General features: G+C 36.6%; 1 protein-coding gene across 5 annotated transcripts; it reads left to right on the top strand.

The window, feature by feature from the left end:
- Window positions 1–226: 226 nt before the first annotated feature.
- On the top strand, window positions 227–23,421 carry LOC104150272 (long-chain fatty acid transport protein 6). Of its 5 annotated transcripts, XM_009684421.2 has the most exons (13): window positions 240–497; window positions 1,046–1,241; window positions 4,561–4,607; window positions 4,998–5,476; window positions 6,426–6,638; window positions 7,446–7,604; window positions 9,356–9,480; window positions 12,777–12,971; window positions 14,408–14,498; window positions 16,982–17,180; window positions 17,628–17,725; window positions 19,600–19,730; window positions 22,681–23,421. In XM_009684421.2, exons 4-13 carry the CDS (start codon window positions 4,999–5,001, stop codon window positions 22,855–22,857), a joined length of 1,866 nt encoding a protein of 621 aa, XP_009682716.1. In that variant the 5' UTR covers window positions 240–497; window positions 1,046–1,241; window positions 4,561–4,607; window position 4,998; the 3' UTR covers window positions 22,858–23,421. The 5 variants fall into 5 exon arrangements, with proteins under 5 accessions (XP_009682718.1, XP_009682715.1, XP_009682719.1 ...); XM_009684423.2 differs by lacking the exon at window positions 1,046–1,241 and having other exon boundaries at window positions 227–497; window positions 14,453–14,498; XM_009684420.2 differs by lacking the exon at window positions 1,046–1,241 and having other exon boundaries at window positions 227–497.
- Window positions 23,422–24,242: the final 821 nt, after the last annotated feature.

Genomic DNA, 24,242 nt, shown 5'->3' with positions numbered 1-24,242 from the left:
CTATACTCAGTGTCGTATAATGAGGAGTATACAGAAACATGACTGAGCTTTTTCCATCACACTCGTACTGTGTGATTTTGGTTTAACTCTGTCTTGCTGACTACAGTCGTTCTAAAGTAGATCATAGATCAAATCAGTTTGATTTCTTTCTCTTTTAAAAATTAACTTTCATTACAGTCAGCAAGCACACTGAGTTCCAAAGTACCATATTCCAATTCTCTTTTACTCACATGCTCCAATACAGATGCAAAGCTGACAAAATAAAGATCAGGAAACCTGGGACATGCAGGTGACAGACACAAGCCTTTATCTGTATGTTTAGTCATACAGACACCACTGAAACACCATATGGATGTGGAGCTTCAGGAGAACATCCTCTACTGGATAAAATGAGCATATTTTAATTACCCATGCAGCCTTCCTATGAGTGATAAACAGAGCCAGGAAGGATCTAACTGAACACAGAATGCTGATCAAAATATATAATCAAAGTCGTGGTAAGGAAATGCTTATTTGGTGACATTACTTATCATTTGGAAGCTGGATAAAGCCTTAGTGGTAAAGTTAGGTAAATGTCTGCATTTCTTTTATAGGTTATTTTCTCATTATTTATCACAAAATAGTGTTCACTATATGCATCTAAAATCAGATCAGATTCATTCCTTTATTTGCTTGCATTTATACATTTTTCTAAAGTCGACTTTGTCTCCCTGCTTCAATGAGATAGATATATTAAATAAATATATTAATTTTTTTTGTATTGATCAAACAGTACATTGAGCTTCAAAACTGAACTGCTGCTGCCTAATGATTAGCTTGCTTTTAAGCAAAGGCAGCACATTGTTTTACTGAAAAAGATAACGGAATACTGGAAAGACAGAATATTAATATGTAATTTTAGTGAATGGTTGTTTTCACTGCATTTGGAAACCTTTTCATTTCCTGTTCTTCATTATTCATGTGGTTGCCTAAATACTGAAAAATAGCTGATTGTGCATTTCAACATCATTGACTACTTTCTTAGTCTCTTGTGTTTTCCTTCAAGCTCAAGCCCTAAATATCAAGAAATCATTAAGAATTTCAGTTTTCATAAAAATCATGTTTCCAGTTCTTGTGATTGCAAAGGAAAAGCTGAAAAGAAGCAAAGAGGAAGAAAGCAGAGAGAATAAGTAAATAGAACTCCAGGCTTCCATAACTCCTTACTTTCTCGATCCCAAAAGCCGAGAGCCAAGAATAATAACGTAAGATTGGTGATCAATTTTCTTCAATTTCATTATGATTTTGTTAGCAAAATGCTGACTAAAATATTTTAATAATAAAAATTTCATAGTAGAGACTTTGTAGTGTAATACTAAGGCTATCAAAATGCTATTTCTACCTTGAAAATACAAATTTTCCACAGCAGAAATTTAGGCAGCTGGGTGGATCACTATCAAAAGTTCATGTCCAAGACTCTTAGTCCAGTACTTACTTCTAGTGTCATTGTAGTATTAACTGTACAGTCAATCACAAAAAGGGCAGAGCTCTCAGAAAACTAGGACACGCAGTTTACACCAGGGGCAACACACAAGGCTGTTTACATCCCCTAGTGATTGGCGCAATGCTGCCATCAGAACATTTTCTGGAGGGTCTTGACTTCTTTTAACCGGACTTAATGTTTTCTGTGGGGTTTCTTTCTCTCCAGTATGCCCCCAGCCTGTCAGAGCTACTCTGTATGTGCCCACTAAGCTGTGCTTGCATAGTAGGTCTGCGTCTGATGTGGCAGCTCTGTTGGTTTTTTTCCCCCCTTTTTTCCCCCCTAAGAGAATAACCCCAGGTCAGAGCCAAGAAGAGAGAAAGGGAGTTCAGTCCAAGAAGAGCTTGCAGTCAGTTTTCATTAAAGTAATACTTTTTGGCATAAGATCATTCTCATCTGGTAAGCGAATGAAGACAAAGGACTGGAAATACCAGATTGCCCATTAATTAATAAAACGCTGAGGGAATTACTTGGTTATTTCACGCTAATTGCTCAAATGCCCTTTCCAAGACATCAGGGAAAATATCCCAGAGCGCACTGACTCATAAGAATAAATAGGTCTATTTCTGACCGTGCAGGGAAACAAATCTAGGTATATGTGCAAGCAAAACTCCATTGTGTGAAATGTAGTCACAGGAATGCAAAGGAGAGATGAAGCAGTCCAACTTCAAGGACATTTATCTTACTTTGACAGAGAGCCTTGTCAAAAAAACAAACCAAAGCAAAACTCAACAGTAGGTGCGACTGTAAGATGACGACAAAGCTTTTGCAAATCAAGGATGCATTTGATAAAATCATGAGCTCACTGAGCTGTTTGCAATTATGCCTAAATCTTAAGTTACTCATCAGTGCATTAATATGTGCATTAATAATTAAAACACTTTTTTTCCAAAAGGTACTATGCTATGAGTTTGTCTAAATTAATAAAATAATTCCCTGTCCTGAGCTGCTCCTTCTTTTGAACTGTGGATTAGATAGCTGTGCTCATACATTTTCTGAATGTTTTGGGGAATCCTGCAGGCCAGGACTCAAAAGTAAGATACGCGGTTGTGCCAGGACATTGCAACCGAAAGCAGGCATCAGGCTTGTCATTATAAGCACAGGGAAGATCATGGCAGTGCGGCTTCTGGACTGCAGCTGACTGTATGACTGTAGTCTCACTCAGAAAGAGGCATACTCTTTCCTAATATTCACTCTTTCCTAATATTCACTGCTTTCTTCTCCGTCTATAGAGTCGACATTTTCCCTTTCATTTCTTCTGTTTAACCTGGAGATTTCTGTCTCATGGACAGTATTTTGCTTGAACAAATTAATGAGGACAGATTGGTGGGCCTTTCCATGCACATCCAGCTGTGAAAAGGGTGAACCTAAATTAATTCTGAAAGAACTTTGGAGACTAAGAGTTGTTTCATGTAGTCCAGTCTAGTCTTTGTCTGTTTTACTATACTACTAATTCTCACTTATACACCATAGCTATATTTGGGCATAAAAGTCACATAAGAATGTTACAGCAGGTCTATTATTTACTGAGTTTACTTCTGATCTTGGCTAAAAGAAAATTAAGGCTGCTTCTAGTCTTGCTCCATCATCCCTTTCATTTATTTTCTTACAAAATTATGTCTATGTGTTTATTGGTTCAGTTTATAAACTCTGACTTTTTTCACATCCCCTGGAACTAAATTTACTGTTTGGAGCTATAGTGAATCTTGCACAATTGTACAAAGTGGCAAAGGGAAATTAATAACTGCTTAGAAGCCACAGTCAAGGAGAACTCAATAGCGATGAATGGTATGAGGTCTTCTGTGAGTTCACTTGGCCAGACAAGTAAGTAACAAATATTCTGAAAAAGCCGAAAAATAAATATGGCAGCCCTATAAGTAAATGACATGGTGTTTCAAGGGCATATCTACTGTAAGGTTAATTTTGAGCTAATTCCATTTTTTTATATATTAAAGAAATATTTTAGCCTGATATGTGACCTGACAAATCCCACCGTAAAGGAGAATAATTGGGAAACTTGAGGTTAAGTAAAATCGTCACTTACAAATTAGAGAGTTCAGAAAGAAGCCTTCTTGTTTTTAATTTTTGTTAGACTTCAAAGTGTTATGCATGACATACTTTAATTTGTTTTATATCTTTGTATGCAATTAATGCCACAGCGTTTTCATTTTTAAAGTGCTCTTTTACCCCTACAACATTACAGAGGCTTTACAGTATATACAAGATCCTATTTGCTGCAAAAAATCTATGAGCTTGTATATTCTTTAAATATTGTTAAAAATGTAAACTAGCTTGAGAAACTTAGCCCTAAGTAAAGCTTGTCAGGAAAATATTTCTAAACTACAGAGTGGAGGCCACATTATTTAGAAAAGCCTCACAGACTGCTTAAGTGTTCCGAATACTACACTGACATATAAAAATGTTTGAAATATTTGTAGTAATCATGGCTGAAACTTTAAAAAGGAGACTGGTGAATGTTATACATTTCAAACTGTAGGGGTCTTGCATGATCTTTAGGACTCTCCTTCTAAATACTCTTGGAAAATATGGCAATTAATGATTGAAATATTTTAATGAAGTTAATAACTCCTTTGCTCTAGAGATATTCCTTCAACTCTTAGTATGTGCTTCTGTAGCAGTAGATTCATGATTTTGTTTTAGACTTCTGGGTAATATTGTAAATAATACAAAAAAAACCCCACAGCTATTAACTGCCATTTACTACAAATTTCAGAGAATTCTAGGTGAAAATTGGCTGCTTTAGAAAATGCAGAAGGGTCACCATGTGTCATCCGAAATTTGTGGATGTTCAGCAGACTACTCAAACCTACTATCTGTGGAGGATTAGAGATGGCCTCAAATTCTACCTGGACCATAAACAAAGGCAGTAAAAGAGAAGACAGTAAAAGAGTAGATATAGTGCAGATATTTGGTGTATCTTGCAGATACAGGGACTTAATATACTGTATAATATGCTTTCATAACATACATATAATATACGTATGATATTACATGATTTAACTGTTTGTTTCCTTCTTTTTTAGGATCTGCCCTGGTACAATAAATAGTCTAGACAGAATCCTGACTTCAGGTTAAAAAACTGCGTACCATTTTTTTCCTGTGTTTATATCTTCTGTTGTTCACTCTTCAGACACTTTTCAAGCTTCCTAATTTCCATCTTGTATTTAATTGTCAATATCTTAATCATTCTGCTGTCACACTGGCCACATTTTAACAGATTTTTTTCTATCTGAATGAACTCCTCTGTTCTTATCAACTGTACAATCTTCTTTATTTCCATTTTTTCTGTTCTGGGACTCTGGTACTTGGTAAACTCCAAAATGGCATTTTAAAGAGTTCTCAAGGTAATTGGTGGAACTGTAATGAGATTTTTGTCTTTCAGTCTCTATCTTCCTGAAACTTGTTACCAACTGTATAAACACACTGTGTTTTATAACCAAACTATTATTTCCCTCCCCAGCATGCTATACACGTGGCTTTCAACACTTGCTGGAGGAGCACTGGTACTATATGTCTCTCTGAAGATATTTTTCCCATATTTCTGGGAGGATCTTCTCTACTTCTTGAGACGGAAGAGGTTAAAAGCAATAACAAAGAAAAGGGCAAAAAATGGAATTCTCTCAATAATTCATCTGTTCATGCAGAGAGCAGAAAAGATTCCCCATAAGCCATTCATCATCTATGAAGGGAAGGTGCATACCTACCAAGACGTAGACAAGAGAAGCAACAGGGTGGCCCAGGTCTTCCTCCACCATGGGGCTCTGAAAAAGGGTGATACGGTGGCCCTGCTGATGGGCAATGAGCCAGACTTCATCCACGTGTGGTTTGGACTGGCCAAGCTGGGCTGTGTTGTGGCCTTTCTCAACTTCAACGTCCGCTCCAGGTCTCTCCTGCACTGTATTAATAAATGTGCAGCAAAAGCACTTGTGATATCAGAAGGTAAGTCCTGTGTCTTGTTCGATTTATTACTGACTTCCTACTGCTTTATGCATTTTCTTTTAAATAGAAAATAGTTCAAAGCTTCAAGCACTTCATATATGTATACACATATTTTGGCTATAAAAGAGGGGAAAGTGATAAGTTTGTTTGAATTTGAAGGGTATAAATACCAGAAATATGTGGAATTAATCAGCATAATAAAAGGCTTCAAGCTGAAACTCTCAAAGTACTGCACAATGGACCAGTAGAAACAATTGTGCATCAGAAAGGGAACAACCTGGTGAGAAACTTTAGCAGAATCTCATTTCCATTTCTATTTATTGGCCTATGTAGATATAAGTCCACTGACTCCAAAAAGACTTGTGTTTCCTTTGTAAGTGATTCCTTTTCAACTAACAGCTTGCACATACAAATTTACAATCACTTTCACATCGCTTAAAATTAGTTGTCCTGAGGTAACATTGCTTGGAGCAAAGAGTACAGTGTATTGAGCTATCTTTCTGACCCTGTAACTTACATATTATGTAATATTGAACAAAATTTAACTCTTCTTTTCCCACCTTTGGGAAAGACAGGCACTCCCGAGTGGCACAACTTCCATAATTCACACATGCGAATTATGAACCCGTGAAGGATCATTAGTTGGTATATCAACCATGCTTTAAAACATAAATGCTATAACATACTGATTAAAATAAATCTGATCTTTTAGTATCATCAAGTAAGATCAGTGAGTTTAACCCATTACAGTTAAAATGAGAAGGATAGGGAAATTAGCCTTCATGAGTATTTTTTTCACTATCCATAGGACCTCACAGGTGGGGTTATCTTGATGTGTGGAGTGGTAGGTTCACTGTATGTGTGGGAGAGCACGTAACTCCAGTGCAGGTAATCAGGGCTGTAATTGCAATTGTTTCAATACTAAACATATATTTCTTTACATTGGCAGATTGTTTTGGAATGATAGAGAAGGAGTTTATTTTCCATCTCATGGAAAACAATGTTACTATCTGGCTGATGAGCACCAGTTCTCCTTTCCAGCATGTTGGTACTATACTGGACAAACTAGACAAGGTCCCTGATGACCCTGTTCCATCTCACCTTAGATTTGTGACTAACCAAGGAAACACAACTATGTATATCTTCACATCGGGAAGTACAGGTGAGGATGTGTGCTAAGAACATACTACTGGAACTACCTTAGAATTCATGTGGCATAAATTTGGAGCCAAGACAGGCACACAAAAAGATAGAAGTTAAATTTTTAAGTCACGACAGTGAACTGCACAAGAATTCATTTATTTAAAAGATATTTTTGCCTTGACATAACAAGGGCATTAAGTCCAGTTAGAGAACTTTTGCATAGATATTCCATGGCTGATTTTAATTCCTTAAGTATAAGGCCCGTAAAGTCAGTCTCTAGCAGCTGCTCAGATTTCATAGTGTCAAAATTGCACAGATCTATACTAAAAAGAACTATGGTCAGCACATGTGCTTGGGCCTTGGGGTAAAACTCTTCCTCAGTGATTGGCCTGAGTAATAAAACTTCACACTACTTCACTGGGAAAGAAAGGGGAATTCTTCCTCCAGCCAAGCCGGACAATGTTGTAAAAGTTATTCCTATTGCAAATAGCAGCTGAGCGGCACAACTCTTCAGAACCTTTTCAGTTCTTGCTTTGTGGTGAGGGAACACTGTGTACGCAGGGAATCTGCATCTGCTTGTGATGTGAAGGGACTTTCCTTCCCAGACAGAGAAGAGGACATGATCAAATAGCCTTAAAGGCAAACAGACCAAATAAGCTGATAGACTAAGAAGACACAGTCCTGATCTAAAGGCTGAAGGATGGGACAGGTGCAGGCTCAGAAAAAGGGATAGTTCTACTTGTACATTCCAAACAATTCTGAACAGCAGCAAAACTGTGAATGCAAACAGCACATTTATAATGTTTTCCTCTCCTCACTTTGACAGGTTTCCCAAAAGCTGCTATCATTACTCACCTAAGAAGCCTATCTGCCTCTTTAGCCTTTACTCAGTGTGGGGCAGTTTGTCAGGATATTATGTATGTCACTCTTCCTCTGTACCACATCAGTGCTTCTCTTCTCGGCATCGGTGGATGCATTCAATTAGGTAATATTTGCTCTCCGGTGAAATTTCATTAACTTTCATTAACTGACGACCTCAGATGCTTTGGTTTCTTACAAATCATTAAGGGAGTTGTGAGGGCAGGCAAGGGAAGGGTAAAGAGAAAGAGGGAGAGAGAAAAGATGATTTGATCTAAAATTGCATGCTGCTTGTTACATACTTTTTACTAAGTCTCCCATGTGACAAAGAACACAATGAAGATATAGTTCACTCTATATTCAAAAGATTAACAGCAAATACAATATAGACAAGACAGGAAATACAATACAGACAAGAAATACAATATAGAGATGTGCTGAATACATCTCTCCCATTCTATTGACATGCCAGTACATGTATAACTGTCAACGCTGTATCATTTTATTATTTGGTGAATGACCAAATTATGTTTTGTAATTATTTTGTAATTCATTATGTTTTGTAAGTAACAAATGAAGAGTTGAATTTGTGGAAATAAAACACATAAAAAGGGAAGTGGCTCACAGTCATCACCTTTCTTGGATGTAAAATTGTGATAAACAGAAAAAAAAAGGAAGGATCTGGTAAGGAAATCTTTCCTTAAAATATTATTTCCTCAACTATGCATTCCTACTAACTTACAATTGAAATTCAGTATCTTAAGCATTCCTCTATTATTTTAAATGGTGCTTACTGTAGCTTGAAGATATTTTAATGGATATTTACTTTCTGAAATCATATCATAAACATTTGTGTACTCATTCCTAGTAAGCATTTGCTATTTATGTAAATATCAATAAACCTTTTTCAGAAATTTTATTCTATGCCTGCCACTTCCTCAACTGGAAAATAGTGAAAAAACAGAGATCTTGACCATGTTATAAAAGGCAAAGTCTCAAAATGTAAAGCCAGATCCATAGCGGTTTTCTAGGTATACACCCTCAACTCTGGGTGTGTTTTTCTCTGGTTAATTTTTATTAAAAGACTCGACCTGTTTAGTTTCTGTCTTACATGAAAACAGTTTTCACTCACAGTTAGTGTATAATGTTCCTGTGTAAAGTTTTGTTTGATTGTTTCAGCCTTTCCTTTACTCGTATGACAAGTAAATTAAATAAATTATGTCTCTTAAAATAAGAGATAAATACTACCACTTCTTACACAAATTCAGAAAACTGCCAGCTCCCTTTTCCCCCATGCCAACCTCTCTTTTTTTTCAGACTTACACTGGTAACAATCTTGAAAGAAATATAAAGGCTTTGACCTATTGCTGGAAATTGGAGACCACTAAAAGGTTGTAACAGTTTGTCCTAGCTGAAACCTGCCTAACTAACACCTAATGATCTATATAGCATATGACTAAGAAGAAAATATGGCCACAAGATTTCTTCTGCAGTTTTACATAGAAAAGAAAGAATGGGGTAGGATGCCTCCTAATATTTCGATTTAAGTGTGAAATAAGAGGACAGCGAAGCAAAAATTTCTTAAGATGAAAAGCGTCATTACAAATTTGAGTATGAAACTGGTATGAGGGGAAATCAGGTTTGCAAAGTACAATTAATTCCTACTCCTTTCTCCTTTTCATACTGTAAGTTTTTAGATTCTAGTCAGAAATCCAAGAAGAAATGCTCCATCATGCTAGGCACACTTAACAAAAAGACCTTGCTGCGAATGGCTTACTTTTTGCATTAGCTGAATTAAGAGTACGTTGACTTTTTTGTGGAAGATAGAATAGATTGTAATGGTTATTTTTAATTTCCTTGTTTGTTTTCATCATCTAGGAGCAACTTGTGTTTTGAAGAAGAAATTTTCAGCAAGCCAGTTTTGGAATGACTGTAGAAAATATAATGTAACAATGTTTTTGTATATAGGGGAGCTTTGTCGTTACCTTTGTAACCAGCCCAGTGTAAGTTCTGGTTTGTAACTGTAGCTTCAAAACATAGCAAATCTATATTTTAAGTTATATGGATTTACCTATTTCTTGGTGGTATAGTCCTTTTTATGCTTGACAGTTTTCTTCAGAGTATACAAATATGCAGTCTTTGATTGCTTGCAAATATAATGGAGTTACACAAGGATAAACCAGGCAGGACTGGACAGTTATGCTCACATACTAGCTTTAATCCTTCTATAAAGCCAAGCTTGTTTAGCTTTTCATGTGAGTGAAAATGATAACGCAGGGCAGGTCAGTAAGGAAAAGGTAAAAGCAGTATTATCAAACCCGATAATAACATGCAAGTAAGAACCAGATTAAATGATTAACCATCTGCCCTGCAGTGTTCCAAACTAGCTACTTATTAAGAGAAGGTTACTTTATCTCGTATTTAATATCTGATAAAAAAATCTCTGCAGGGCTTTGAAAGTGTTGAATGAGTTGTTTATTTTTCTGAAAAGAATACATTTACTTTGCTCCAACAGCACCTTTTGCTTCCCTGCTGTATATATAAGGATAAACCCACCCTTATAAAGGCATGCCACTACTAGTGCGGTAGAAAGTCTTGGTTGCCCCAGGATAACAGTACTGAAGGACATGGAGATAAATCTTGATCAGATTTAGGACAAAAGTAACATGTCACTGAGCGCAGCAGCAACAGAAAAGCAAACATGTAAGCCTGAAAGCATTTATTATACTTGCAATACTTGCTTCTGGATAATGATGGAAAATTACTAAGATTGGTTAACTGTCCTCGTATTATATTTGGGAGTTTGGAAGTTGCTGAAGGGAGGTGGCAAGAAGGATTCCTACCTACCACAGAAAACATCACGTACAAGTACGAGGTTCAAATGCTGTCCACCTGCGTTAGTTAGAGAATGGCGCAAGGACTAGCAACAAAGGCACAACCGAGTCCATTAGCTCATCTGAACAGAGCCTTATTGTTGTGTGGTCCGGATGTGGGAAAGGAGTCAAAGAGAAAAAAGGCATCATCAGACCATAACCAAGCCAGGAAAGCTGTTGGCCAGAACTCCAGCCCGTACAAACATGTTGTCAGTACACAGATCAAACAACAAAGGAATGATTAGCCAGGCCAGACTAGTTGTGTAAAGGTCTCTTCTGCAGGAAAAGGCAGGAAGAACTTTCTTTATTTGGCTCAATGACTGGAATTTAACAGAGAGGATATTGATATTTAACTGGCAACTAGTAAGAAGAGTGGAAAACAGAAAGCGGGCCTAGCTAAGTTCAGAGTGTTGAGGATGCCAACAGAAGTGGATCAGGGTAAAGGCAGACTCCTATCAGAGGGATTAGATACTATGCTGATCCATAATGTAGTGTATCATGCACATTCTTCCACAGTGAGACAAGCCTGTGCAGGCTAATAAACCAGGCAGCCACATTTCACTTAGCCTCCTCTGCTGTGGGATGCCAGAGCATAGCCCAGTCCTGGTGCTGCCCAGATCAGGGCTACCTAGAGGAGGGACTGCTCGGAGTAAGCTCCCTCTCACATCCAGGGCACCAGGCCCTGCTTCCTTTCACAGAGCATGAAATCGGGTAAGAACATGGATGGGGGAACCAGGAAGCACTCCTGAGTTTCTTAACATAGACATAGACTCCAGAAACCTCTCTGACTAGCACATATCTATAGGAAGGTTAACTGGCATCCATGTACCTATCAGAACTAGTAAGTGTGAAATCTGGTACTCCACAGGAACTAACACAAACAAAACAAAATATTTGCTGAGGAATGTTTTTACAGAGAACCACATAGCTTTTAAAATGAAGATAATCTAAAATTCAGAATAATGCAGGGAAGTCTTACAGACTCTGTTATATCAGAGACTAGACAAGGCAATCTTAGTCGTTTTTCCTAGCTCTACAATCTCTTGAGCTCCTGAAATTTACTCAGTCCAAGTCCTACAGTTGCACAAGCTATTTTGGAAAAAGAAACATTGTTTCATCTTGAAGCCTTGCAGCATAGAAGAAGGGTCAATATCAGCTATCAAGTAACTACTGCAGCCTGCCCACCATCTGGTTCATAATTGGGTTCGATCACATTGACGCGTGCCACGCTATTCCTTGGGGTTAATCGTCACAATTGCAAAAGAAAGCAGGGCTGGTTAAGCGGAAGAAGGGAAATCTCCATTCCTGGTTTTAACAAGTGAAAGTCAGCCTGCATTACAGCTTATTGAGGCAAAACATGTATAATTTATCTGTCAGAAATGCAGTTCTGGATCAGATGAAATTGTCTGTTAATTGTCTATCTGACCCTATTAGAGTGAGCTCACAAAACTATTTCATACAAATATTTTTAAATGTGAAAAAGTAAGAATATTGATTCTATTAAAATATTTTGATATGATTCTTAGGTAAGCTATTTCAACTTTCCATTTAGAAACCACCTTTATTTTATTTAGAAATCAACTATACTATACAATTTTCAAAATTCAAAATGACACCAGAAGGGAAATAAAATGCACTGATTTAGCTTGAAGAAATCACTTTGCTGGACCTGAAATAATTCATTTTCTACTTTCTGTTGTTGTTCATTCAGGGAAGTAACTTAATCAATCAGTTCTACCTACCTCTCCAAAAAAGTGATGTTTTTTCCATGGTCAGACTCTTGACTCCACTTCTTACCTGGAGCTTAAATGTCCTTAAATGTGCAAGGTGCTGAGCAGTCTGGCTCAGTGCCGAAACTATTCGCTTACATAAGCATCTGAGTAGCATGTCATAATAGTGACATAGCTGATGTGTAACAATGACGTGTTAACAACCACATTTTGACTACAGGTCTGATTGATAGGAGCTTTGCTGAATATGGACTTCATCACATGTAGAGCTGACTATAAGCTGTCACCAGTGTTTTCTAAGATAGTATGTTCTTTATGTAATCGGTTTGGAAAGGAATTTCCATTCTATGGGAAATGGCACTATTTACAGAATATATGTTCACATTTCCAACATAAGACGATTCTTTTAAATTTTGTGACATAGACGTCTGATAGAATTTGGAAGTGAAAACGCAAAGGAGAATGATAGGAATGAAGAAAAACTGTTCACATTTTATGAAAATCTTTCAACCTTAGGCAAATAAGAATTCTCACAATTTTCTGGTTGATTTTTATAAAACCAATACCGTCCTGTGAGCGTGTTTGTCAAGTTGCATTATCTAAAGGAAAACTGTTCTACTAGGAAATTTTAGATCAACTCTACATATTTAGACCCCTTATCTCAGTTGCAGTGTATTTCTTTTTGGCTGTTCACAGAAAGAAGGGGACAGGGTTCACCAAGTGCGCATAGCTCTAGGAAATGGCATAAGACCTGCTATCTGGAAAGAATTCCTGATGAGGTTTGGCCCAATTAAAATGTTTGAATTCTATGGATCCACAGAAGGAAATTCTTTTTTCTTAAATTATACAAATAAAATTGGAGCTGTGGGCCGTGCTGGCATCTTTTCAAAGGTAAGTGTCAGCAAGTCAACCAATCAACTCCCTTTTCCCCTTCCCCCTCCCCCCCTCAAAAAAAGCAGGTCAAACAAATAAATATGTAAGAAATTATATAGTCAAGGAAAGTGTATAGGGTTTACCTAAAAGAAACTGCTTTTCATGGAAACCAAAACCTTAGTTTTACCCCCTCCATTGACTCTATTCTCTGAGCGTACATTGTGAAGTTAAAGTATACAGAAGTACAGAAGTCTACAGAAGCTAAAACTACAGCACTCATATAACAGAGATTTCCCCCCAGAACATATGAAAAATAACCCCACTGTATAGAAGTGCCTATGCACAGGACCAATTAAAGATAGTTTTAACTGAAGTTTTTTTGTCATCCTAAAAACTCAATATATATTAAGTGATGAGGCAGAAATCAGTTTTGATTTGACTTTTGGTATGAATTAGGAGATATACACTCCAGAACAAACTCTTACACAAATTTACTCTTTGATTGCATCTTGATTCATTAAAACTCGCATCACGCCTTGTTCTCTGAAATAAGATAAGCAGAAGAGCCAAACACTCAGAAACTCATCAACCAAGAAAGATAAATATAAATCTCAAAATATCTGAAATATAAACTTCAGATACATGAGTATTGTTGAAATTCTCATTTGAGATACACATCTTCCACTCATAAAAATGCTTTTACAGTCTCAAATGTTTTTCCTATTTGTACAGACTCTTTCTGAATCATGAAAATTAAACTACAATAAAATATTGTTCAAATGATACTAAAGATTCAGATCAGTTAACATCAAAACCAGATTAATGATTTCCAAATGATTTCTGCTTTTAATCTGAGACGCTGAAAATGCCTTCCCCTGGCCATAATAATAACTCTGCAATGCTTTTGATCTTTTAGCAATCTTAACTATGCGGACAGGGGATGAAGGCAGGAAAGCCTAAATCAAACCATTGTGCTGTAAGTTTCCACTTCGATCTGACTGGAGTAATTTTTGAGATGTCTGTAAATTTAATTTGGATTTTTTTCAGAGAACCTTCTCGATTTGCATTCCAGTAATGTTAAGCCATTACTTAGAAGAGGATGGAAGTTTTTCAGCAAAATCAACAGTTTGATCAAAAGCACTGTCCTATTTTATTTTATATAAATAATGTGAATCAGAGCGTACTCTAAAACAATGGATTTCATTTCTTCTCTTCATCAAGAAAGGAGACAATATTTTCATCTGTATATTTAATGTTGCTCACCACGACACGAATGTGTTCTGACAAACATCTGATTTCTTCCCAGTAACAGTGTCAGTATATTTCAGGCTGTTCCAAACCTTCCAAAGTTAATACGGGATTATCTGTTATTTTAAAGTAATTTTAATCAGACCAGCTGGAAACTGTGTAAGACTGTGGGTTTTTTAAGTATGCGTATGCATTCTTTTATTTAGTTCCTATATTCTTTTGAATTGTTGAAATATGATGTCTGGAAACAGGAACTTATGAAGGATGAACATGGAAGGTGTAAGAAAGCACCCATAGGTAAGAAAAATTATTAGTTATCTATTAATTAACAAACAACTCTACCTGGTGATATTTTAGGGTAAGGATTAACTTAACTCTCTGCTCTGTGTGCAACACAGAGCAGTGTGCTTCTTGACATAATTAAACATTGAAAATTATATCGGGGAAACATCAACAGATATAGATAATACATCTGTATCAACAGATCTGTATCAACATATATAAATAATATCAAAAAATACAATCCTGTAAGAGTGTAATCTATACTCAAGGCTCAGAATGATTTTGCTCTCACCTGCAGGAACGCACATTTGAGTTCCTGAATAAATAAAGTATCTGAGTATTTCTGTTTTTTCCAAATAAAATGGGCAAGTAACTTATAGATAATATTGTATTTTGAGACCAGATGCTTTCTAATCTCTAAATTAAGAGTTTTGAGAAAGAACAAAGTGCCTTTACAAAATCTGCAGGGTATTTTTCACATTTTTACATTCAGCAACTGAAGCAGATTTAACTATTTAATGCCAGAGTTGCATAGAATCTCCAAATCCTACTTTGAATAGGACACTAAATCAAAGAGCTGAAGCTCTCAGATGGAAAATAGCACATCTTCACAGCTGAGAGTGTCACATTTGAGAAAAACCCAGAAAAACTGCTCTAACAAAAGGCATAGTAGGGCAGCTTAGTAAAGTTACCTTAAATCTGTGTGTGTGTTAGTATGTGTGTGTGTACGTATGCATGCATCTATGTTTGACAAAGTTAACAGTTCTGGGAAAAAATCTTTAACATCTCTAGCTTTGATAAGGTAGATTTAACTATCATCAAGATAAAGTTCCAGAAGTCAAAAAAGGTGCCTTAGCAGCTGAGCAAAATAATATTTGCAATAATAACATCAAACCTCAACGAAACATAGTAGTATTGGTACTCAAAGTAATAATCATTATTAATGATTTCTGAGACTATATTATTTTTTGATAATATCTAAACTGAGCAAAAGTGATTTTTTTTCTTGAAAAAAGGCTAGGTTAAAAACTGGACAAAATGTCTTGCTTTCATAATGAAATTGGTAAGATGCACTGGTTTCAGGGCACAACTAAAACAACTGCAAATTTTTTTGATTTTTACATGTATTTTTAAAGCCATCAATCAACGCAAAGTGAGACAGCAATGACTGTGAAGTCCCAAACTGGAATAAATAATCATCATGTAAAAACGGCTAGACCATTGGACAATTCTTTTTTTTAATTCAACATCTTTAGATGGTTTTATTCTTTTGTTATAAAGCACACATCTTATTTGCAGTGGTGTGAGTTCCTCTGGACTGTAATATGAGCTTTCATCCCAGTTTCCACATCTAGAGTTCAAAACAACAAAGAGGATTTCATATAAGAGACAGCTATGCAGCTATGAAGAAAACTATTTGTTTGAGAAACATCTCCATACATCTCCATTTCCTTCAACATCCTGTTGAAGGAAAAATAATAAAAAACTTTGGAAGCTGGAAATGTCTTTTAACCTCAGAAGCAGACTGGGAAATAAGCCAGTACCTACCATAGACATAGAACAATGAAAATGCATTTACAAGGGGTGTTCCGAGCCAATTCCAGTGAAATTAATGGGATTTTTGCCCTTGATATAAATGGGATTCATACTGTCAGCTGTAATGAGTGCTGCCCAGTAGGAAAACCCAGCAGACTCTAGGGGCTCCAGGATGTTCTTCGGAACAGGCACACCATCAAACTTCTCACCATGGCCTCCAGCGTGCGTTCCCCACATTGACATCATGCTGAGAGCAGTAACAAGCCTGTCCTTTAGAAAAACACAAAGCACAAGAAGTCAGACACGGTGTTTTGCCTCCATGTGTGTTGTCTGACTACCAGCATCCTTTTCAGATGACAAAATAGTTGTCCGATCCTTGGCAAACGCTCTTCCAGGGTGAGAGAAGAACATTGGGCAGGCTGTGAATAATACAATGGAAGAGTGGAAAGGTTCTTGGAGGAGTACCTGGAGGGATTCTTGTAAGAAGAAAATATATTTTAGTTCTGTTTCCCTACACTCCAGAATGAAGGACAAGCACTATCAGGGGAACAGGCTTCAGACACTGAAGCCGAAACCTTCTGGAAGAGCCCAAGAGGCAGAAACATGCAATCCTGCACTCCATGTGAGACTTTTGGGATGACATACTATCCATTCAAGTGCAAACAGAGAAGAATAAATGGTGGAAAAGAATCTTATGGAGATTTCATTCATAATAAGTGGATTGGCAGGCTCCAGGCTGACAAAGCTCTTCCCTAAGGTCTAGCTTTTCAGGAGAGAAGGAAGCAATATTATGTTCCCTCTTCCACTCACCTCTTTCTGCTGCTCAGGAAATAGTTATGGAAACATAGCAATAAGATGAATAGAACAGATGTGGCTTTCCAAAAGATTTTCAATATGATACTTTATGTTCTAAGTACTTCATTGTAAATACAGTTTTTGCCTCCTCCTTTCATGCCCTGCAGGTGAACCTGGCCTTCTGGTTGTCCGGGTGACACAGGAAACCCCATTTTCTGGATATGCTGGAAATAAAGAAATCTCAGAGAAGAAACTCCTGCGTAATGTGTTTGTGAAAGGAGATGTGTACTTTGACACAGGAGATCTCCTGGTGATGGACCAGAATGGCTTCCTTTACTTCAGTGACAGGGTGGGAGATACTTTCAGGTGAGATACAGAGTTACCAGTTAATCCAGTAAGATGGAAGGAAATCAATTTTCCTTGAAGGACATCACACATATACAGGACTGGATAGCACAGCTCAGACCAGAACCTTATGAACACTTTTTTGGTTTTAACAAAACCATTAAGGATCTCTTCCAGGGTACAAATGTTCAGACCCCTAGAATAGTCATGGTGGACAATTTTTAAAACTTGAGTCAAATGGCACTTCCTTTTCTTTTAAGGCTGGAGGTTCAAATTAGATGGCACTAAATCAGAACTGGGATTTCAACTAAGATGGCACTAAATTAGAAGTGGTTTTATCTGTCTACACTTCTCAGTTAAGAATAACAGTAGTCTACATAAGCAGTAGCGCTCCATCACACATAGCCATTTATAGAATAAAAAATTGTTAGCTAATATATATGTTATTTTAAAAAATATTTTCAACAGATGGAAAGGAGAAAATGTTGCCACTGTAGAAGTCTCTGAGATCATTGAGATGATGGATTTCGTTCAAGAAGTCAATGTTTATGGTGTAAGCGTAAAAAGTAAGAATCCTCTTACAGTTTGTAAATATTAAATGAAAGTAATAATTAATTTTCCTACTCTGTCTTTTCTGTTCTTATACACAAATGCACACTTATATGTAAGGATATCAGTGGAGTTAATTGGGAAATTCAGGCTTTCTTAAAGTGCGTTGAAATTTCTGTTTCAAAGAAACGGAGTATTTAATAAAGATGACACGCTGAAAGTTTATAAGGAACAACAGAAACATTTGGTTGAATTGAAACTCGTAACACAGATGTGAGAAATACAAAATTATAAACTATAGAAGACTTCTGTTAGAGTAGAGCCTTTCATCTGAAAAATGCTAAACCAGGGAGCATACTAAAACATGACGTGTGAAAACACCTGTCACCATCTCATAAGCACAGTCCTAGAAGATACCTATTTTTTTCACACTTGGAATGCTCCCAATGGCCTATGGGGCTCTATAAATGTACAATATCAAGCTGAAAAGATGTAGGCCACTGAGTTACAAGCTGAGGTGAAAAAGAACTCAGAAGATGCATCCCCTGCATGAACAGTTTGAGGAGAGCAAACTCTTATGGCATTGAATAGCTGTTCTGTGCTTCCCATGGATGAAAGCAAACAAAATCCAACATTAAAAAAATCCTGTCACTTGAAGAAGCAGCTAGCAAGATACAAGCTATTACTTAGCATCGAGAGAAGGGAGATCCGGTGCATTCAAAAAGAAACAGGATATATGAAAACTGAATAAAAAGAAGGCCAAAATCTGAATGGCTGGCCAGCAGGTGGCTAGGAAATAGTAATGGAATATGTTCATTTGGGGGAGATGGCATCCTCCTTCAAGTGGACACAAATAAAATCGAAAACTCACGTGGATAGCATACCCCATTCTCAACAATGATTAGAGCTGACAAGCTCTCCTGAATGGCTGCAGCTATCCGGAATTTTATGGCAGAGAATAACATGCACCATCAAAACAAATCCCCTAGACCTTAAGAATCACATTCATCCTTGGCTATCTTAAACTGCTTTGAGTATTAGTATAACAACATGATGGTGTTTCGTACTTCTGAATCAACTTGAGTCTCAAAAACTGCCAATCACCAATTAAACAACTCCAAGTTAATCTCCATGAAAAGGGAACGCCCACATTTTATCCTTTCAGTGCCTTGATCACACCTCAAAGCTGCTATTTCCCTCTGGACAGACTCGATCCTGGCAGCTCACTTCTTCTAATTTAAATGTTTTGTCCATTTGGAACTTTCACTTGTGTGTGAATAAAGAGAAAGTAGTAACTGTGTTTGTTACATCTTTCTTAATAGGTTTTTGTCCCTGTTTTCATGTAGAACATAATGTACTGCTTGTAATTTACTATGAGGCATTTGGCACTATATTTGTTACTAATCTGCCCACGGAGGAGAGCAGGAGCCAATTACTCGGCACTGCTTATACAATGTACAGTAGCCATTAGAGTTGGTATATACCACAATGCATATTCACATGTGACCACATACTCACTAGTCTTCGTGGAAGTGCTTCCAGCTTTTTATTGACTAGTGGTCACTCTGATTTTAGTAGACCACTATGTTAAAAATGGAAAGATTAAGCAAGGCAGGAAGGAGAGTTAGCAGCCAGCTTCAGCTCTACAGAATTCCTAATAAAAAGAAGATGCTGAAATTTTTTAATTGAGTAAAAACCCTGGAAGTAAGTAAATCTTCCAAAATAAAATATTTTTTATCTTCTACTGAATGATGCCTGAGAGGATAGGACAGATACTACAAAGGCTCAAAATCCTTGCTGACCAAAGCTAAATCCCTCCAGAAGTGACAGAAGATACCTCTTTCATGCAGATAACTTGTGTTTGTGATAATATTTTTCAATGCCTTTATAGATTACGAAGGAAGAATAGGGATGGCAGCTATTGTACTTAAGCCTGACCAACCCTTTGATGGAGAAAGACTTTACAAGCATGTTGTGGACTTCCTTCCAAGTTATGCCCAACCACGCTTTGTGAGAATCATGGTAAGACAAATCAGTTGTTTGCATTTATCTTTGGTCTGATCTGGAAATTGGTCCCTATAATTGTGGAAAGTAGAAAGTAACTTACAAACAGTTTCAAGAAGTCAAATGCAAAAGTAATACTAAGCTAACATTCAGAAAAAATTATTCTGAAGTAATTACTTGATGAATTAAAAATATATTTTGCTTTATGAATCCATTTGCACCTAATGATCTTAGATGTGCTTAATAACTTCGCAAAGTCATATTTTCCTTTCAAATTGATCACCTTTAACCAGCTTGTTTTTGCCAATGGATGACAGAGCAGAGACACGAGTGATGCTACACCTAAGAGCATCCACCTATGAAAAGATGACTCAATCCATTTAAAACCTTTTCCTAACACGTTTGATCCTGAAGTGATCATTATTCATTATTACTGACACAACATCAAAGAAATACCTAGTACTTTGCAATAAATAGCAAGATAAATACTCTTCAGTGAGGATCTCATAATCAAAGAACCAGAATGCGCCCATATGCTCTGGGGTATAAAAGTAGATCTGAGATACAAATCTTTTCCAAAGTGCATTTTAAAAGTGAAGGGATTACATCCTTTGCATGCTCCCCACAGTATGAACTCGTGCAACAGGACAAGAAAGTGTGAACTGCAAAGAGGAGGAAAGGCCCCCATGTTATATTTTCTGAAAGTTTGCAGCAGACAGCTTTCTGCTGCCAGGCTGTGCTAAGGGGCGTTCCACACTTCTCACTCTTCCTGAATACAGATGCTACGTCTGAAGGCCACAAGTTGGACTGAGAACAGGATGGGAATGTAACACAGAGTGAGATAATATAACACAGAAAGAGGAGAAAGAGAATATTATTGTTATATATTTATTTGAAGAGATAATATGTACATTTAGAGGGAAGTACGAGTATTGAAAGAGTTTCAAGAATTGAGGAAGGTTCATTTTTTAACTAATGGAAGCTACTGCACTAAGTAAAAGTATCTTTAAATACTCTCTTTAGTGCCTAAGGACAGCACTGCCCTCTCCTGGGAAAAATCTTTGGAACAGATTTGTCTTTATGTTTTTTTTCCATACCCAGGAAAAAAGCTATGAGGAGCTCCACTGCCTACGCGATCTATCATCGAGCTGTTTAAACTTGATTGAATTTATATGTTCTCTGAGAAAAGCTTTTTTTAGCTAATCGAAGGAAGCTATCTAGCTAAATCATCTTTGATGCTGTTGTTGAAAAGTAAGATATTGCCAGTAATAATTAATGGATATCTAAATATCCATAAAATCTCAGTAAAAGAGATAAAACCAATTTTATAATAAAATCAAAAAGATTTAAAAAATTACTTTAAAAAGCATCCTAGTGGAGGATAATAGAAAATTTCTAAAGGAAGAGCGAAAATTTTCTGAGTGGAGCTGGTCAGAAAATAAAGTCCCTTTTCTGGGGGGAAAAAAAAAGAGGAACGGTTCATCCTAATCAAGAGTGAGAAATAAAAACACAAAATTCCCATGCAAAATTGGATTTCAAATAAAACCTGTCCTAAAAATTTTTCAGCTGTCCATACACAGGCTCCTTCTAATTTGGCTTGCAGACCTGGTCAATTTTGTGAAAAACGGAGCAAACGAGAGCATGAACTGTTTTTCTCAAACTCTCTGACTCTAAAAATGAAGCTGAGGCCCAGAGAGAGCCATGCAGAGAATTAGGATACTTGGAGGTAGCAGATTATTTCTAGACTTTTGCTAACTTCATTTTCTATGTGGAGGAAGAAATTACAAAGAGGTTTCTGAGAGCATCCAGGGAGTTATTCCAGTTTTGTGTTTTTGTTCTGTTCCGCCCTCCTTCCCCCAACAGTATTTCTCTGTGTAAAACTCCGACTTTCTACAAATAGCATCAGGGGATCATTTCATTAGAAAAATTCAGCAATCTCTATTCACAATATATGTTTGAAAATACTTAATACCTATTTTTATTAAACTTTTCATCTTAATCATTGCAACTTTTAAAATAACCACCAAGAAAAGATGTTGGCTACTCAATTTGAAGCAAGCCCAGTTGGTAACGATTGAATCCTATTACCATCTGGCAGCTATTCAGTGCTTGTGTGAAATGACTTGGTGGTCTAAGTGTGGTTCCTATCATAAGTGCTGCCAAAAACAGTGAATTAACTGGCAAACTTACTAGCAGTCTCAGCTTGAAAGCCAAAGATTAAATGATCTGAGACTTCTGACTATAGAGTGGCAGGGGGAAGAGGAAATTAGTTATATTACGGATCAAGAGGAAAAACAAACAGGACCTGAAAAGTTGCCTGTTTCAGTTTGAAAAGAAAATTAAAATTTTGGCTACATTGAAAACAATGTACAAGTAAAAATAATGCTTAAGAATAAGGCTTCTTTAACTTTTCCCGTAATAAGAGCCACATTTTAATAGATTAATTTATATATCGCTTCCGCTCTTGAACACTGACTATCGTGTGCAGACCAACTTGCTCTTGAACTGGCAATTGTAGAACTTCGGTCCAGCAACTGCAGCAACTGCTTATACAGAGAAATAACACAGGAAGGTATTTAACATATTTGTATTTAATGTCTTAAATGCAATTTAGCAGCTGGAAACCAGAGAAAGGCCAGCACCATAAAATCAGCCAGCTCTCTGCAGACCACCACCAAGTGTTCCATAAACTACAGATTTTGTGATCAACTGCATTAATGAAAGTTTAAAAAATGCTTATTTTAAAACAGAAACTTGTGAACTTGAATGTGGCTTTGATACAGAATATGAAATAAAAGCTGCCTTTAGATTTAGGTTTCACCGCATCTGTGAATCAGATCACTCTTTCTAACTCAAGCCATTCTACAGCAAAACTGTACAATCTATTTTCTTCAGTAACTGTATTTTTTTTTCAGTGATATAAGCAGAAATGGAATGTTGGACTTTACTCAAATTGTTTCTTTTTTAGGATGTTATGCAAATTACTGCAACTTTCAAGCATCAGAAAATGCATCTGGTGAACGAAGGATTTAATCCAGAAATTATATCTCAACCACTGTATTTCTTACATGAGCCTGCATGTTCCTATATTCCTTTGACAAGAGAGATATACAAAAAGGTGATTTCCGGTGAAATACGTTTATAAAGCATATATACAAAAAATGCTCTACAGCACAGAGAATAAATTTTAAATATATTCCTGCACATATTTCAACAAAAGCCAATATACCGTATTTGTTCTAAAACCGTAAAATAATCAAATTTTCTCATTGTGACAGTTTGTTCCATCATAATAAGACAGAGCCACAATTGTTATGCATATTGCTTAAGCTGCACCTCATCTGTTCAAATTATTTCCACTGCTCACACATACAAATTTTTGTCTTACGTTTCTCAGTGATTCAAATTACTATTTTTGTCTAAGCTACCTGCGGCCTAACTTAGTTGAATATCTGACTCCTCCATTAGCTCTTAATACTGGTTCTGCTTCTAGAATGCAGATACTTGTAATAAAATTTTAGATGAATAATGTCATAGACATTAATGAAATACAAAATAGGCAATCAGAAGCATAAGCAAAATACTGCACTAGCAGTTCATGTAGACTTCTGTTCAATGGTTGTTAATTATAGCGCGTGTATCTAATTGCAGTATTTTATGTTATGTGTAATTTCAGATTTTTATGGGAAATAAACATACAATGCTGAAGTATTGTTACAGTATTTAATTACCGGCATAATTCACAACTTGCCCCAGAACTGACACAGTTTAAACTATTCACAAAGATTCATCCATGCTGGCACATGACTTCTTCCTTTACTTACTGATTGTCTTACACCTGAAATGGAGTTCACGTGAAAGGAGAACAGAAAAGGCGATAACTTCTATAACTTGTTGTCTTCCAGCTTTTGCTGGAAGCGAACACCTAGAATTTGTTAAAAGGTGCTACAAAGATTCCCTGGCAGAAGCAGATCAGAGACTGCAGTATTAGCACATCTACCGGATGGACTAAAATGTTTGATATGTACTTTAAATATTTGACTACATACAAAAATCAAACAAATCCATACTTAGGCAAGCGAAAGCATCTCTGTAAATCTTCTTAAATTCACATTAGCTTTCTTTTGTCTGGATAAATAATATAGCTATTGTATTAAGGTCTTCTTCCCCATTCTTTCCATTTAAAGGCTTGCACAGTTAGCCTTTTCCTGAGCATAACATGAAGCTTATTTGTTCCTAGGTTTCAATAGGTACTACTACTACCACTGCTACTATTACTACTGCCGTTACTACTGCGTAATGCTTTGAAACATAATAACTGATCAGAACACTATTGCTTCCTATTGTGCAAACACAGAAGAGACTCTGGTCCTGCCCCACAAAAGCTTATTACCTAACATAAGAAATAATTTGACTAACAAAAAAACTTGGCTCTGATCATAAAGGCCTGTGATCCACCGTGTTCCCCAGCAGACAAAGTACTATGCAGTGTGTCCATTATCATGCCTCTGCCATTCCAGCCTCTGAGAT

Source organism: Struthio camelus, chromosome Z (assembly GCF_040807025.1).
Source record: "Struthio camelus isolate bStrCam1 chromosome Z, bStrCam1.hap1, whole genome shotgun sequence".
Lineage (NCBI taxonomy): Eukaryota > Metazoa > Chordata > Aves > Struthioniformes > Struthionidae > Struthio > Struthio camelus.
This window is presented reverse-complemented; position numbering and strand designations above follow the sequence as displayed.